Here is a 16,159-nt window from a genome sequence, read left to right as displayed (position 1 = left end):
GAGGAGCCGTTCGGGTGGTCGGCGCTGCCGCACGGCGCGCAGGCGATCGACGCGGCGGCCCACCCCTCCGACCTCGAGCCGGAGGCGCACGCGACGCTCTGCGTCGACCACCGCATGATGGGCGTCGGCGGTGATATTGGGTGGGGGCGGTCGGTGTGGCCAGAGTACCTCGTGCCGGACGGGGCCTACACTTGGCGGACGACGCTGCGCCCCTTCAAGCAGCCGCCGGCGACGCCGCCGCCGGCGGCGGCGCCCATCGCGGGGGCCGAGTGATGCCGACGGCTCTGCCTCGGCTCTGCCTCGGCTCGGCGTCGGCGTGGCGCCGGAGGGCGCGTGTCGCGCCCAGTCTCGAGTCTCGACAGATGATCAACGTGCGTGCGATTGTGTGCTGTCTCAGAGAGGGGCCGAGTGATGTTGTCTGGGGTGCGGGCGGCGGGGACGGGCGGATCGGAGCCGCGGGGCCGACTGTGGCTGGAGAGAGTGAGTCAGATTGCTGGTCAGATGGGGCGCGGAGGCGCGAGACGCGGAGGCGCGAGGCAGCATGCATCGGGCGAAGAGCTCGAGCCCGAGATTGCGCATTTCGGCCATATATTTTTGTGTCGGCCGTGTCTCCTTGGGTCGATGGGTCCGCACCTCAGAAGTGGGTGATACGCCGCTGTGAAACGGAAACCTGATCCGCTATAACCCGCCACGTACGGCTTTAACTAAAAAGCCGTCATATAACGGGCGCAAACAATATGTACGATCTGCACACAACTAGAGAAAAATCTACCGGGGTTGTGCGTTTATGTGAGTGAGGTCTGTGTCCTGAGCTCCTGACTTGCCAACAATATATACCTGTACAACTTACCACAATTCGATACAGTCATACACAACAATGATAATCTCTCTCTGTCTCTCTCTCCACAATGCGTAGCGCGCTCCCTAGCTCGGCCCCTTGACGGACGAGTCACCTGCACCGCCCCCCCTTCGTGCCCGGAGTAATTAATCGGGCACGCACCACCACCACTGCATGCAGCGCCTTTTCGCAGCAAAGCGTGTTCACCGCGCCCCCGGGGGAGGCGGGGGCGTGGAAAAAGCGGGGGCGGCGGGTGTGCGGGATGTCTGTGGGCCCGAGAGCGATATGCCATACGTGTCCTTGCTTTGTTTCCTAACTCGAAGGCTACCCGGCAGCTCAAAAAAAGCGGGCACGCGGGACATGCACAGGCGCCAAGGGGCGCAGAACCGACCTAACCCGTCGGAGGTGGGGGGAAGGGAGTCCCCCGGGTCCTGCGCGAGCGCGAGAGTAACCCCAGGAGGGCCAAGATGAGCGGTGCGCGCAGGGGTCGGCGTGGAGGGCGATGAACGCGCCGCGCGGGGCGCCGCCTCACCGGCCCTCGCCAACGCCTCAAAAATGGCGCAGAGTGAGGCGGCGCACCGAGCGAGCACGTGAGCCCCGTGGCTCCAACCGGGCCCTTCCTTTTTTGAGCAGGTGTGCCGCCGCGCGAGCGACGCTCCGAGATCGCCCGAGATAGCGCGGCGCGGCCCCGAGATCGCCCGAGATAGCGCGAGATCGCCCGAGATCGCGCGGCGCGGCCCGAGGCGAGGTGGATGGGTTGGGAGCGAGGGGGCGAAAGTGTTCAGTGCGGTAGACGGTGAGCTCGGGGCGCGTGAGCCGGACTTGGGGGCCGGACGGCTTTCATTTCTCTCTGCGTTCTCGCACATGGAGTGCGAAATACTCGACTTTCCGCCCCAAACTGTCGCACTCCCCTTTCTCCCGGCCGGGGTGGGGCGCGCGCGGGGGCGGCGGGTGTGCGGGATGTCTGTGGGCCCGAGAGCGATATGCCATTTCCGCGTTGCGTTTGTTTCATCACATCGAAGGCTAACCTCAAAAAAAACACGACATTTCGCGCCATGATCGGCGAAGAGGGGCAACGATATGGGACCCACCACGCCACGCGATGACCCCCTCCTCTCGATCCTCGATCGCTTCACGCCTCTTGAGGCGCGCGCCTCGCTGCCGCCGAGCAAATTCGTGTCTCCTCCTGGCCCTGCAGCCGAGCCCATCATGCGGTTCGTCCGCGAGTGCCACCGCGAGCCCGTCCCGCACCTGACACCGAGCGGACCGGGCCAAGAAACGCTGCACGAGCGCTCGGCGGAGCGTCACCCCGATGCGGCGCGGCGGGCTGGTGCAGAGCGGGCGGCGGCTGCCGTTCGTGCGGACGCGGCAGTGGCAGCCTTCCGTCGCCGGCTGTGCCCGTGGCAGACGCTCTGCGAGGAGGCGTCGCTGCAGCTGATGCGACGGCTCGACCTGCCGACCCTGCTCGCTCTCAAGGGCACCGACCGGGCATCCGCCGCGCGCGCGCGCGCAACACTCGCCTCCGTGCGCTGGCGGACCACCGGATCAAACGGCGCCGACCTCGCCGCCCGGCTGCCCGAGGCGAAGGCTGCCGGGTGGCTGCGATCGCGGATCACGCCGTCGAGCGACTTTGCGTCGCTGACGGCGCGGGCGCTGCGGGCGGAGCTGGAGGTGGCCCTCTCGCTGCCGCCGGGGGCGCTGCGCAAGCGCAGGGCCTGGCTCGACCGGCTCATCCTCGTGCGGAGAGACGAGACGACCGCCGCGCCGCCACCGCCGCCGCCGCCGCCTCCTCGCCAACCGTCGGTCGCGTCGCGGCCAGCCGAGCGGTCGCTCCCGGCCCCCTCACCGCGCCCGCCACCGCAAGCACCGCCGAGGCCGCAGCCGAAGCCGCCGCCGCCCGCCGCCTCGCCAGGGCCGACGCCGTCTGGGCCGCCGCCCTCTCTGCCGCTCCATGGCGCAGCCCAGCCGACTCGCCAGGCCCGCAGGCAGGCCCCGCGCAGGAGATGTGGCGAGTGCGCGGGCTGCGTCTCTCCCGGCTGCGGCGTGTGCGCCTCCTGCCGAGGGACGAAGAGTGCGATCGAGCAGCGGAAGGGCTGCGTGCATCGCAAGTGCGAGGTGCTCGCCCTCGCCAGGAGGGAGGCGGCGGCGGCGCGCCTCCTCCTGCAAGCCGGCTCGCCGCGCAGCGCCGCCGCCGCCCCGCCCGCGGCGAAGACCGCAACCCCCCGACCGGCCGCTCCGCCCGCTCCGCCCGCTACGCCCGCTACACCTGCTCCGCCTGCTCCGCCCGCCGCTCCGGCTGCTGGCTTCTCGACCGGCCGCGAGGCGAGCCAAGAGGCGGCGCCGGACTCGGACGAGGAGGAGGGGCGGCCCCTCGCCGCACGCGCAAAGAAGCGCGCGCGAGGCGACCCGCAGCAGGCTGGCGAGGGAGGGAGGGGCGAGGGAGGGGCGGGCGGCGCAGAGGGAGGCGCCGGCTCCGACTCAGAGGAGGGCCGGCCGCTTGCCACCAGGCGGCGGGGGGCGGCGGCGGGGAAGCCGCCGGCGAAGGCGAACGCTTCGGAGAGCCCGCCGCCTCCTCCGCCTCCTCCGCCTCCTCCCGCTCGGCACAAGCTTGCTGCGGTGCGGCAAATGGCACAGAGCAGCGATGAGGAGGAGGAGGAGGCCGACACAGCTTGCCAGGTGCTTTCCGCGACCGTGCAAGCGGCGCGAGCGCAGGTGGCCTCGGGGCCATCCGGGGCGATGCGTGCAGCCGCCGTGATGCGGTTGGTGCGCCACTGCCACCGGCGTCCTGTGCAGCACCTTCCTGGCCCCATCCCGTTTAGGTAGGCTCGCCGGACGGCGCGAGACCGAGAGATTCTGCCCGTCGCGCGCGCTCTAAGGTATACATGTAACCTCGGCGCCAACCCGCCTAGTTTCGTTTCTTTTCTTCCCTACAGCACCCTCTCGTGTCCTCTCTAGTTTCCGGACATCCGTGGAAATTTCAATCAGAGGCTCTGACTTCCAGAGGCCAGGAACGCGTGTCGGTGGTACCCAACTACCTCCTCCCACAGCTCCCCGCAGTCGCGCATCTCCCGGCCCCAGACGCCGTACGACGATGGGATCAGCCCTGAGCCTGGCTCGGTCGTCGTCCCCTACATTTTTGGCAGCGTCGCCGGCCTCCGGGCGGACTTCGTCCCTCGCCCCAACCCTGAGACTGGCTCGGTCATCACCGCCGCCGGCCTCCAGACGGACTTGCACTTCGGCAGTCACCACATACAAAATAGAGGCGGTTAGAGCACCACGACGCAACAAGAGACTAGCGCAGACGAGAGCAGGGCAGACCCGGGGACTGGGGAGCCGGAGCAGACGGCATCGGCCGCCGAGGGAACGTTGGGAAGAGGCACGAGGAGGGCGGCGACCTCGACCGACTATGGAGGACCCGTCGCCAGACGACGCAGGGCAGAAGACGGTGAGGCGGAGCAGACGCGCAGGGCGAGACGAGGGAGGGAGCAGGACTTTGCGGAGATCAGCAGGAGGATGTACGAAGAGATTAGGAGCAGCAGGGACCCGAGGGACCATGTGGAAGACGGCTAGTGCTAGTCCCCCATCGGGAGGACGACCCCGGCTAGTCGCCGCGACCACACCCACAAAGAACCCTGCACAAAGATCGCAAGGGCGGGGACCTGTTCCTTTTTACCCATCTCACAGTAGAGAGGTGTCCGTTTTTATTTATTTATTTATTTTACGACGCAACAAGATCCACTCTGCAGTACATCCCCCTGTGGAGAAGCAAGCGAAAGCCCACACACAGGCCGTCACAGAGCAATAGCTCGGTGGAGCGTCGAGCCCCACCACCGGCGCCCTCCCCGGGCGCAGCACTGTCCTCAGGCACGCTTGCCGCCCTTCCCGCTGGTGCCGCTATCGAAGAACTCAAACAGCGCGACTGCAAACATCGAAAAGTTGACGCAGTGGAAGCCGGTGCACACGATGCAAAAATCGCCAAGGATGAACTTGAGGACGTACAGCAGGTAGCAGGAGAAGCACGCGCCGGCGGTCGCGACCGCCAGGAAGAGCGGCTGCCGGTACGGGACGAGGTTCAACCTCCACAGGCACGCGGCGACAAAGTAAGCGGAGTAGAGCGCCATGCCGGCGACTGCTAGGCCGATATCGAGGGCGTCGCCCTGCTTCACCAGACCCCAGTGAGAGAGCGGGTGCGCGTACTCGCTCGAGAAGACTGCCGTGCAGGAGAAGCCCGCGCCGATGTCGCACGCAGCCTCGTAGCCGGGCTCGTGCATCTGCGTTTCGACGGAGAGCGCGTACGTGGCGATTGTGAGGCCAACCAAACCCAGGAGCGCCACCTTGATGGCCCGCCGCTTGCTGGCCGCGGTGAGAGGCATATGTCCCAGGCCTACGCGGTCTCTGGATGGCAAGCGCTATGACTAAGACGGAGTGGGTTCAGGCTCCTTGCGGATACGGGGATCTGCGGTAGCGTCAAACAGCTAGGTCCAGAGAGAATTTCACCAGGCTCTCTCTTATGGGGTAAATAAATAAAACATAAATCACACCAAACGAGGGGTGGGAGAAGGACAGGGTCCCCACCTGCACGGAGCAGGCAGGAGATCTTGTAAGGACGATCAGGGACACAGGGGAAGGAACGGGAGCGGGGAGCGCAGAGAGATTTTAGAAAACCTTTCTCCTTCTCTTGGAGCGCATCGCGACACGGTCACACGGAGGGGGGCTGAGGGTTCACCCACACGACAGGGTCCCAGGTGCCAGGAATCCCCCCCCTCTCGTATAGGACAGGTTGCACCCGGCGGCACCGGGGGCAGGCGCGGGCCTCCTACTGGTTGCGCTCTCCTAGTTCTCCTGCTCCCGACAAGGCTCAAGGGTTGTCAGCGACAGGCTCGCAGCACGGTGGACTCCCTACTCCACTGGCGATCTCTCTCGACTAGCGACCTTCCTCCGGCTTCTCACTGGCAGTCTCTCACTACAGTTGTATCACGGGCACACTGACAGAGGCGGCCAAGGCTCACGCCGTTATGCCACCGTTTTCCGCGCACAGCATTTCTTCTTCTTGGACCACTAAGAATTGGCTGGGGCTGCAGAAGCAGCGTATCTCAGTCGTTCTTCACACGGCAATCGCAGAGCAGGTTGTGAATGAGCTTGCCTGTGGCGGGGGTGGGCGGGTGCACGGAGCTAAGTGCCTCGCCACTCTCGCAGGAGTCGCTTAGGCGGCTCCCGTGGTGTACCTGTGTTAGTGCCAGTGCGAGCCAGTCCCGTGCGCTGTGTTGTGCGAGGGAGCTCGTTGTAAACTTGGAGCACTTGGAGTGCAGTCATTCGCCTCACATCCAGGGCCGGGGAACTGAGAAGCGCACCCAGCGAGCCGGATGATCGGGATCGGGCTACGGGCTAGAGAGCCCTGACCCCTAGCTAGGGGGGTGCGCGTTCGCAGGGAAAGGGCCGTAAAGTAAACACAGGTCTCCGAGGGTTGGCTCCGTGTACCGGGTTTCCCCTTAACTTCAGAACGCCCCCTCTACTCGGAGCTAGTAGACACGCCCCTGTACACCACGCACGTACACAGGTCCTCCCCCCCTCCCCCCTCCCCCCTTTTTTGGGGCCTTTTTTCTTCTTGCCTGGCCTGGCCCCCCCCCCCCCCCCTGACTGACTGGCTCCCGCAGCTGCAGCTGCCCGGACCTTTGTCCCGGGGGGGAGGGGCCTCCCGGGGGTGGTTGTCCCCCCCCGGGGGCCCGGGTGGGGGAAATTTTGGAGCCAATTTTCCCCCGCCTTTTGGGGCGGGGCATACAAAAATTTCCCCCGTTTCCCCCCCCGGATTCCCCGGGGGTCCCCCGAATCCTTTCCCCCTTTAAGAGGAGCCCGAAAGGGGGCCAAAAAATTCCCCCCCCCCAAAAAACACAAATCCCCGGGGGCGGCCCCCCCCCCCCCCCTTTTGCCCGTTTTTGGCCCCCCCCCCCCCCCTTTTTTCCCCTCCCCCCCCCATCTTGCCCGCTTTTGACCCCCCCCCCCCCCCTTCTTTCCCCTCCACCCCCCATCCTGCCCGCTTTTGACCCCCCCCCCCCCCCCCCGGCAGTCGCACGTGCCGATGATGGCGCCCGGCATCAACGTGCTCACCAAGGACCACTTCGTCGGTGACGAGGGAGAGCCCGTCCTCCCCCTCCAACCCGCCCTCCCCGACCCGCCGCAAGCCGCGGAGCCGGCCGGCGCCGCGGAGGCGGCGGCCCCACAGCCGTCGCCGTCGCCCGCGCCGCCGCCTCGCCAGCCCGGCTCGGGCGGCGGCGGCGGCGGCGGCGGCGGCGGGTCGGAGCGGTCGCGGCCGCGCAACGCGCTCGAGCGGCGGGAGTGGACGGCGGAGGAGGACGAGATCATCAAGGACGGCGTGCGGCAGTACGGCTACCGCTGGCGGCGCATCGCCTCACAGCTGCAGGGCCGCTCGGACGACGCGGTGCGCAACCGCTGGTCGCGGCTCAAGGGCGGAGAGGAGGGCGAGCCAAAGGCCGGGCTCAGCAAGGGCGGCGCCTCGGGCCGCAACGCGGCGGGCGACACGGGCGTCACGGGCGACGGAGGCAGCCCGGCTGCGCCGCCCGTGCGGCGGCGCGCGTCTGCGAGCGGGGAGGAGGGCGGAGCAAAGCCGGAGCGGATCGGGTGGACGCAGGCCGAGGACGCGATCATCATCTCGTCGGTGCGCAGAGATCGGGCACAAGTGGTACCGCATCGCGCAGCGCATCCCCGGCCGCACCGAGCACGCCATCCGCAACCGCTGGCAGCGGCTGCTCAAGATGGTGGAGGAGCAGCAGGCGCCGCCGCCGCCGCCGCCGCCCCTCATCGCGTGAGGCGCCGCTCGCTTGCGACCACGGCACAAGCCGCGAGGTAGCTGCGCTCGCGCCGTGTACGTCGCAGGTGCCGTTCCCGTACTTCGTCGATGAAAGCCCTACCCCGGCCCGAGTACTCCTCGTTGGCCGTCAGCAGATCTCGGAATCGGCCCTGCCGTTCCACCCCCATGGGACTCCGCCTGGGGCGCTCCGCTGGGCCAATCCCCACTGCCCTCTGCGGCCCACTTACCATGCCTGGCCCGGCTCCCCATTGGAAGGAGCCCGTCAGCCTTGCAACCACCGGCACGTGAAGGGGGCCCGCCCGGGTCGCCACTGCCGCCCGCGCAGGTTGCTCGGCCGACGACCATCTCGTCGCCGGCTCATTGGCCCATACACAGTCGATGCGTGACACTCCCCTCCCCTTTGGGCAGAACGTGAACCCCATCGCCGCCGGCCCTGCTGCTTCATGGCAGTCGGTAAGGCCCAGGCGCCGCAGGGCGAGGACCAGGGAGCTCGCCCCCTCGTCGTAACCCTCGAGCCTCCCCGACGACCTGTCCGCCGCCGAGGCCGCCACATTCAAGTCTCCCATAACGATCGTCGCGGCCTGCCCGTGCCTCCGAACAAGCGTCGTCAGGGTCGAGCATAGCTCCGCCGCCAGCTGCCGCTTTTGAGCCGAGCTCTCCGGCGCGCTCACCCCATAGACCCCGACGAGGTGGAGGTCTCTCCCGTCTGTTGTGCTGAGATGTACATGGAGGAGTCTCCCACTACAGTAATACGCCACCTTCTGGATCCTCCTCGCTAGCGGCGCGCGCAGGAGCATTAGCGCCCCTCCGGACACCCGCGCCGGCAACGGGCTCCCCGCAACCATCTGTTCCATGGTGCTTACGGCCGCAGACGAGGGCGCCCCGACCACCTCGACATCTTCCACCGATGTCATGTACGTCTCCACCGCACGTACCCCATTCGCATCCACATTCGCCTCTGGTAGGTAGAGAACGTCGACTAGGCCATGTTCCACCAGGGCGACCGCCGCGGGTAGACGGCACTGGGACCTCTCTTTCCCCGACGTCTCTCGTACGGCATCATCCGGCCGGTAGGGTTGACGACTCCCACCACCAGGTCCTCTTCCCCTTCCCGATGCAGGATGTTTACGTCCCCTTTCCAGCCAAGGGATCCGTGAATCCGGGCCGCGGTGACTCCCTCAGGCCAGCCCACCTTCTTGCCGTCTCCGGTCGACTCCACCGGGGCCAGCAAGAGGCACGACGGCTCCCGTATCTCCCCCTCGTGGTCGCCCTCACCCCCCGCCTCCTCCAGGAGCCGGGCCACGGAGTCTTGTTCTAAGCTGCCCATGAACTCGATGGCTTCCACCCCAAACAGATACTTCAATCGGCGGAGATGCGGGTGGCCCCGCCGGCTGGACTGCGTGGGTATCCTCGCCGCCCCGGCCCTCCCAGGGGGAGGCAGCCTAGTCGTTGCGAGCCCGAGTTGGAGTGAGTGCTCGCCGTCGTCCGATGGTAGCCCCCTTCCACTGGCGAGAGCGTCCTGGCACCTGGGGCGGTGATCAGCCTCGATCAGTCCGCGGGGTGGCTGGGCGAACCGAAGAGCCCTTCGTTGGGCTGCAGCTGCCTCGCTCTCCCCCCCCGACGGCCGCAAGCGTATCCACCTCCGGGTCGCTTCCTCAGCCGGTAGTGTGCCCCAGCTCATACCCGCAGCCTCGCGGGTTGCTTATTATATTCTTCTTGGCTTCCCGTTTACACGCTGTAGCTCGCTGTGTGTTTGTGTGTGTGTATGCGCTGCGCTGTGGCGGCCTGCGCCACCAGCGCGCTCGAAACACGCCGCAGCAGGCGCACCGTCGTTCCTCCCACGCTCGACATGCGCTCCTCCGACGCGGAGATTCGCGCCGCGCTCGCCGGCGTGCGGGGCGCGCTCAGCCCGGTGCTGGCAATCAAGGGGCACGGGCTGGAGCGCGCGTGCACGGAGCTGGCGCATACGGCGCGCGAGCACCACGCCGCCGCCCGCGCGGCCGGCGCCTCTGGCGAGCCGGAGCAGGAGGCGCTCGCGCTCGACGGCCCGCTGCACGAGCGGGCGGAGGAGCTGCGTTCCGCGCTGCTCGGGCTGAGCGCGCGGCTGCTGCGAGTCGCGCTGGGCGTCGAGTCGGACGCCGAGGCGGAGGCGCGCGCAGGCCGGCTCGAGGGCCGGCTCTGCCTCCGGCGCTACCCGCAGCGCGGCGGGGAGGCTGCGGCGCCGCGGCTCGGCGCGCACATCGACTCGACGGTGCTCACGCTTCTGTGGGCCAACGGGCCGGGGCTCGAGGTGCTGATGCCGCGCGACGGGCGGGGGGGCGAGGAGGGCGAGGGCGGCGAGGGCGGCGAGGGCGGCCGCTGGACGGCGGAGCAGGTGCTCGGCCTCGGCCTGCCGACCGCGTCGGCCGTCGAGCTGCGCGAGGCGCGCGAGGACGAGTGGGCGTGCGTCGAGCTGCCGTGGGAGGAGGGCGCGCTCATCCTGACGGTGGGCCTCGAGTGGCTCGAGAGCGCGCCGCTCCGCGAGCGGATGCCGATGGAGTGCGCCGTGCTGCACCGCGTCGCCGTGCCCGGAGGCCGCCAAGAGCGGCTCTCCCTGCCATTCCTGGTAAACCTGCGGCGAGGGCCCGGCGGCGGCGCGGGAGGCGGTGGGTGACGTTGTTCTCGCCGCGAAAGGGACCAGCCTGCGGGCCGTCTGAGCGGGGTTAGGCGGCGGCGGGCGGCGGAGTAGCCACCCCGTAGAAAATACCCCAACGTGTCGGGTGAGGGGGTGTTTTCAGCCGCGCGCAAAGAAAAAATCAGAAACGGTCGGATGGTCGTAGTTCGATCGGTCCCCATGCCAGTACTTGCTACGAGCTACACCACAGCGGTCAGCGCACACGGCACAGGACTTCGCACAGGGCATGAGAGGACAGGGCGCAAACACACGGCAAGCGGCCAGAGAACGTGCAGCTAGCCCTTGTACGAGCCCTTGTAGCTGGGCCCTCCCAGCACCCCCTTGGCCTTGGCGAGCAGGTCACGCGGGGGGCGGAGCGCGCACGCGTGCAGCAGCTTGTCGAGGTAGTGGTGCAGCAGCACGATCGAGTGCGACGAGAAGAGCACCACACCTCCCAGCGAGACGCGCAGCAGCGGCGCGCCCGCCTCGCCCGCCAGCCTCGCGACGAGCGCCTCGTCGTCGTCGAGGAGGCCGCGGTCGTCGCCGAGCACGACCACCACGCCGCGCGCCGCGCCTCCCTCGCCGGCCTGCCGCCGCAGCAGCGGCTGCAGCCGCGCGCACGCCGCCTCGATCGGCTCTCCGCGCGCGTGCAGCAGCAGGACGGCCGGCGGCGGGTCGCTCTCCGCGAGCGCCGCCCGCACGGCCTCCTCCGTCGAGCCCGGCCTCAGCAGGAAGCCTCGCCGGTCCGACTGCGAGTACGCGGCCGCGTCGCACACCTCGCCGCCCGGCCCGACCCCGTCCGCTGGCCCGGCAGGCGAGGCCATCGCCGCGTGCAGCCGCACCGCGACCGAGAAGTCGTCGGGCTGGAGTCGGCGGATCGAGGCGCCGCGCACCTCGAGCCGCTGCGCCTCCTCCTTGAAGCAGAGCGAGACGCACGTGTTGCCCCGCAGGCTCTGCGAGCGGAACAGCGCGGCAGAGACGCACGAGCAGCCGACGTCCATCCTGCCTGTGGACATGCACTGGACGCGTCATGGACGCGTGGCATGGGAGAGCGCGAGCACGCGAGTCCACTCTGCCCTGGCGGAGCTCGCGCGGCGCAAAGTCGGTGCGCGCGAGCCGCATCGGAATCACAAAGTGGCGCGAGAAGCAGCCGCACGCCCCCGCCTCCGCCTCGCGCGCGCAAAAGAGGTACCGCTCTCCCGGCAGAGCGCCAAAGGTACACTCTGCCGCGGCGTGCAGCTGCGAGCCGCAGTGGCTGCACCCGGCGCCCTTTGGCCCGGCGCAGTGCTTCGCGATGTGGCCAAACCCGCCGCACTTGCGGCACGCGCGGGTCGGGCACGTGCGGCCCAGGTGGCCCACGCGGCCGCACACGTTGCACGGCCCGACGGTCGAGCCGGCCTCGGGCGGCGCGGCGGCGGGTGGTGGCTTGTCCTTGCGCTTGCGCTTCTTGCCCGGCGGCGCGGCGGGAGGCGTGGAGGATGGCTCCGCCTCTGGACGCTGCGTCTCGGCTACAGGACGATGCGGCTCGGCTACCGCCGCTCCCGCCGCCGGCGGCAGCCGCTCCGCCGCTCCCGCTCCGGCTCCCGCCGCCGCCTGCTGCTCCGCCAGCTCCCTGGCTCGCCTGAGTTGCCGCGCTTTCGTCGAGCCCATGTCCGCCGTCGACGAGAGCGTGGGAGTCGACGAGCGGAGCGTGGAGAGCCTCTCGAAAAGAAGTCTTCCTGCGGTCCGTTCCCCCACCCCTCCTTTTTGGTACCCACGCCCCGGTCCCTTTCTTTCTTTTCAATGCCTGGTGCGCTCGACCCCATAAACTTGCTGTCTGCCTCGCTCGCGTTGCGGCTGAGACGCGCGCGCGCCGCCCGACACTCTCTCCCCAGTCCCCACCCAGCGCGTGCTGCGCGACTAAGACGGGCTCTGAGATCTTCCAGCTGCCTCCATCGATGCCGATCGCGCCGACGATCACCGGCACGGGCGGCGGCTTCCGGAACCGGCTCGACCTCGAGGAGGGGAACAAGACCGACGACGACAAGATCATGGCCGAGTGGGGCAAGTCCGAAGCTTGGAGGATAGCGTAGGGTGCGATTTCGATAGTTGTTAGCACGTTACTAAAAAGGGAATTGTGCCTTTGTATCTAGCCCGTCGCTGCCTCCTCGATGCCGCCAAGCCGAGGCGGAGACAAGGATCGGAGCTCCGACACAGCCCTCCTGCCTTCCTGCTCCTCCTCCAATGTATCCCAAAAGCAAAACGGCTGTAGTAACAGTTTTAGGAGACGGGTTCTGCACCACGGCGTTCATCCCCTCATCCAGCAGCGCCCTATTCACGCGCGCGCGAGTCGTGCAGACAGGGGGTTGCCAGGTTAGAGCGAATGGCGCGGTGCGCCCTCTGTTCACGCGGCCCTGTTCACGCGCGCCGCGCGCGCGAGACGTGCAAGGGTTCGTGGGGCACAGGAGAGCGATGAGGCACAGGAGCGGGACGATGCGGCTCCGCTCCCGCTCCGGCTCCCGCCGCCGCCTGCTGCTCCGCCAGCTCCCTGGCTCGCCTGAGTTGCCGCGCTTTCGTCGAGCCCATGTCCGCCGTCGACGAGAGCGTGGGAGTCGACGAGCGGAGCGTGGAGAAGCCTCTCGAAAAGAATTCTTCCTTGCGTCCGTTCCCCCACCCCTCCTTTTTGGTACCCACGCCCCGGCCGGGTTATTTCTTTTCAATGCCTGGTGCGCTCGACCCCATAAACTTGCTGTCTGCCTCGCTCGCGTTGCGGCTGAGACGCGCGCGCGCGGCCCCACACTCTCTCCCCACCCAGCGCGTGCTGCGCCTTCGCCCGCCGCGCGCGCGCGCAGAGACCCGCTCTCCGCAAGGTCCGGCGTCCGCGCTCTGACGCCCCTGTGCCGCGGGCCGCGCACAGGGGAGCTGCCGTGCGCCTGAAGGCGCGGCACCATGTTCTGGTCGCTGCACGCGGGCACGTCGACCATCGACACGCTGCTCAGCAGCGAGGAGGGCTTCACCCTCGAGCAGCTGCTCGATGAGGACGATTTGCTGCAGGAGTGCAAGTCGCAAAACACAAAGCTGCTCGACTACCTGACCGAGTCGGCGACGGCCGCCAGGCTTATCGACTACGTCATCGAGATGCCGGCGGAGGACGACTCCGAGGCGCGGCGCTTCAAGTACCCGTACGTCGCGTCCGAGGTGCTCAGCTGCGACGTAAACTCGATCCACGAGGTTCTGCTCGCCGACTCGAGCCGGCTGGTCGAGAAGCTGCTCTCGATCCTGCAGCAGTCGCCGCCGCTGCCGCCCGTCCTCATCGGCTACGCCGCCAAGGTCCTCATCGCGCTCTACAAGTGCTCGCCCGAGAGCTTCGCCGCGAGCTTCTCTGCGCTGTGGGAGGGCGCGGCGGCCGCCGACAGCGGCTCGCAGCTGGCACTGCCGCGGCTGACGGAGAGGCTGATGGCGCACCTCGGCTCCGACGCGGTGCTTCAGATGCTGACGGTGCTCTGCGTGGGCGAGCCCGTCATGGCGGAGCCGGGCATGGCGCAGCAGCTGCAGCCTCCCGCCGCGGCGTGGATCCCGCACGAGGTGCTGGTGCCGGCGCTCTTCGAGCAGCTGGCGGCGCCCAACCCGGAGGCCGCGCAGAACGCGTCGGCCCTGCTGACCACGCTGCTCGAGGCGAGCCCGGCGCTGCCCGCCTGCTTTTGCGAGCCCGAGCTCGAGGCCCGCGAGAGGTGCGAGACGCTGCTCAAGATGTGCCTCGGCGCCGCCGGCCACCCAAACGGCGGCGGCGGCGGGCTCAACCTGCCCGCGCTCGATGTGCTGGTGAGGCTGCTCGTGCGCTGCCGCGAGATTGGGGCGAGTAGCCCGTCGTGCGCGGACCACCTGCTGCGTGGCGTCGCCGAGTCGGTCGACGCCTTCTTCGTGGCCATCGCGACGCCGGCGCAGCTGCCAGAGCGCATCAGCCGCTTCTTGCCCGAGAAGGGCGCGCGAGCGATGCCGCGGCCCCAGGCTGTGACGCGCTGCAAGCTGCTCGCCCTCTTCGAGGAGGCGCTGCGGCGCGAGGAGCCGGAGACGCTGATAGCGCTCTGCCAGCTCGGCTTTTTCCACGTCGTGCTCGACTTGCTGCTGCTGCCGCACCACTGCAACGCGCTGCACATGCGGACCGCGGCCCTCATCGACGTGGTGCTGTCGGACCGGAGCGCCGAGTCGGCCGAGTCGGCGGCGACGCGCGAGCAGGTGCTCCACTCGCTGCTGGTCGAGGCGCAGCTGCCCCAGCGCCTCATGGAGTGCGCCACCGCCTCGAGCGAGATGGCGGTCCGGCCGTCGGGGCACGCCTATGTGATGGTGCTGCTGCGCGCGCTGCTCGAGGCGGCGGCGAGGGAGCAGAGCATTTCGTCGGCGCTCGAGGCGGTCGAGGGCTGGGACGAGTTTGTGGGCCCGTCGGGGCTGCTCGCCTCCTGGGAGAACGTCCAGTCCAAGCCGCTCGGCGGCAAGATGCCGCAGCGCGCCTCGGACGAGGACTCGGACGGCGACGAGTACGACGGGTCGCGCGAGCTGGAGCGGGCCCTGCAGCTGCAGGCGCAGCTGCGCGCGCAGCAAGAGAACTCGAGTTCGGGCGAGGACAGCGGCTCGGACGGCGCGGGCCCAGTACCTCGGCCCATCACTGATGAGTGAGCGGTGAACGAGCGAGCGCGGTGACAATAGGCGAGGGCCCGTACCTCGAGCACTTCGCGCAGCTGCTCTCGCAGCGCAACTTTGTCAACGACATGGGCGCCGAGCTCGACGAGGCGCGGAGAGATGCGCGGGGCGAGGCGGGGGGAGATGGGGAGATGGGGAGATGCGTTGCGATGTGGCGAGGTATGGGCGCCGCGCGCGCTGTGACCGTGCCGCGCGCGCGTGCGCCGCAGGTGCTACAGGACGGCAGCGGGGGGGGCGCGAGTGCGCAGTGGGACGCGTCGTTCGATGACGATGAGTTCGACACGGAGCCGCTGCCGGCGCAGCCACTCGGCGCGGGCGGGGGCACCGCGAGCTTCGCAGACTTTGGCGCGTCGGCGCCGGCGGCTCCCGCGGCAGACTTTGCGGCGTCGGATTTTGCAGCGTTCGACGACGCGGCGGAGGCGCCGGCCAAGTCCGACGCGTCGCCTCCGGACTTTGCAGCGTTCGACGACGCGCCCGCCGAGGCGCCCGCCGCCGAGGCGCCCGCGTCGGACTTTGCGGCGTTTGACGTGGCGGACGTCTCGGCAAAGTCCGACGCCCCGGCCTCGGATTTCGCGGCCTTTGGCGATGAGGACGCACCGGCGGCGTTCGCTGCGGACTTCGGCGGCGCACCGGAGCCAACTCCCGGTGCGGCTATGCTCGCGGCCGCCCCGGCCCCTTGCTCGCCGCCTCACCACTGCCCTTGCGTGTAGGCGAGTCCTCGGCGGAAAACGCCGCGGCGGCGCCCGACCCCGTGGCTGATGGTCTAGGGGAGAGCAGCGCAGCGCCGCTTACCGGATGACAGTTCAGTTCGCAGCCGCACAGCGCCTCGCCCGCGTGCAAGGGCCCAAAGCCGTGGCGTGCCCAGGCTACTTCACCCTCTCACTCGATCTGCCGACCACACAGGGCAGATCGCCTTTTCCTTTTATGTACATCTCTCTGGGTGCTGTGCGTGCCGGTTATTGCCGCATAAGGTAGAGGGGATCTGTTTTTTGAAAAGCACAAAAAAAACGAAGCGCGACAAGCGTGTATATGTCAGCCCCATGGCCCCGTGCGTCGAAACGGCGAGTAAAGGGTCCCCGGGGTAAAGACTAAAGTACGAGGGGTAGCGCCGGTTAGAATCGGTTAGTGGGGTAGTGCGTAGCGAGCGTAGTGGCGGCCCACGTCT

General features: G+C 68.6%; 5 protein-coding genes across 5 annotated transcripts; 2 read left to right on the top strand and 3 right to left on the bottom strand.

The window, feature by feature from the left end:
- Window positions 1-4,102: 4,102 nt before the first annotated feature.
- EMIHUDRAFT_440728 (hypothetical protein) lies at window positions 4,103-5,213 on the bottom strand (the record flags this gene model as incomplete). Its single annotated transcript, XM_005788389.1, has 2 exons — window positions 4,103-4,116; window positions 4,562-5,213. A coding segment is annotated over one exon (515 nt), but the record flags the coding sequence as incomplete, so codon positions are not given.
- A 1,701-nt stretch (window positions 5,214-6,914) lies between these two features.
- On the top strand, window positions 6,915-7,662 carry EMIHUDRAFT_110461 (hypothetical protein; the record flags this gene model as incomplete). The annotated part of the gene is made up of 2 exons (XM_005788388.1): window positions 6,915-7,511; window positions 7,552-7,662. The coding sequence occupies 2 exons, from the start codon at window positions 6,915-6,917 to the stop codon at window positions 7,660-7,662; spliced, it is 708 nt and encodes a 235-aa protein (XP_005788445.1).
- Window positions 7,663-10,613: 2,951 nt separating this feature from the next.
- Window positions 10,614-11,333, bottom strand: EMIHUDRAFT_226850 (hypothetical protein; the record flags this gene model as incomplete). The annotated part of the gene is made up of 2 exons (XM_005788387.1): window positions 10,614-10,815; window positions 10,939-11,333. The coding sequence occupies 2 exons, from the start codon at window positions 11,331-11,333 to the stop codon at window positions 10,614-10,616; spliced, it is 597 nt and encodes a 198-aa protein (XP_005788444.1).
- Window positions 11,334-11,508: 175 nt separating this feature from the next.
- EMIHUDRAFT_49228 (hypothetical protein) lies at window positions 11,509-11,694 on the bottom strand (the record flags this gene model as incomplete). The annotated part of the gene is made up of 1 exon (XM_005788386.1): window positions 11,509-11,694. A coding segment is annotated over one exon (186 nt), but the record flags the coding sequence as incomplete, so codon positions are not given.
- A 560-nt stretch (window positions 11,695-12,254) lies between these two features.
- Window positions 12,255-15,938, top strand: EMIHUDRAFT_467270 (hypothetical protein; the record flags this gene model as incomplete). Its single annotated transcript, XM_005788385.1, has 4 exons — window positions 12,255-12,364; window positions 13,236-14,943; window positions 15,204-15,639; window positions 15,705-15,938. 4 exons carry the CDS (start codon window positions 12,255-12,257, stop codon window positions 15,791-15,793), a joined length of 2,343 nt encoding a protein of 780 aa, XP_005788442.1. The 3' UTR covers window positions 15,794-15,938.
- Between the last annotated feature and the right edge of the window lie 221 nt (window positions 15,939-16,159).

This window comes from Emiliania huxleyi (genome assembly GCF_000372725.1).
Source record: "Emiliania huxleyi CCMP1516 chromosome Unknown EMIHUscaffold_135, whole genome shotgun sequence".
Classification (NCBI taxonomy): Eukaryota; Haptophyta; order Isochrysidales; family Noelaerhabdaceae; genus Emiliania; species Emiliania huxleyi.
The sequence above is the reverse complement of the archived record's forward strand: the minus strand, read 5'-3'. Positions and strand labels throughout refer to the sequence as shown.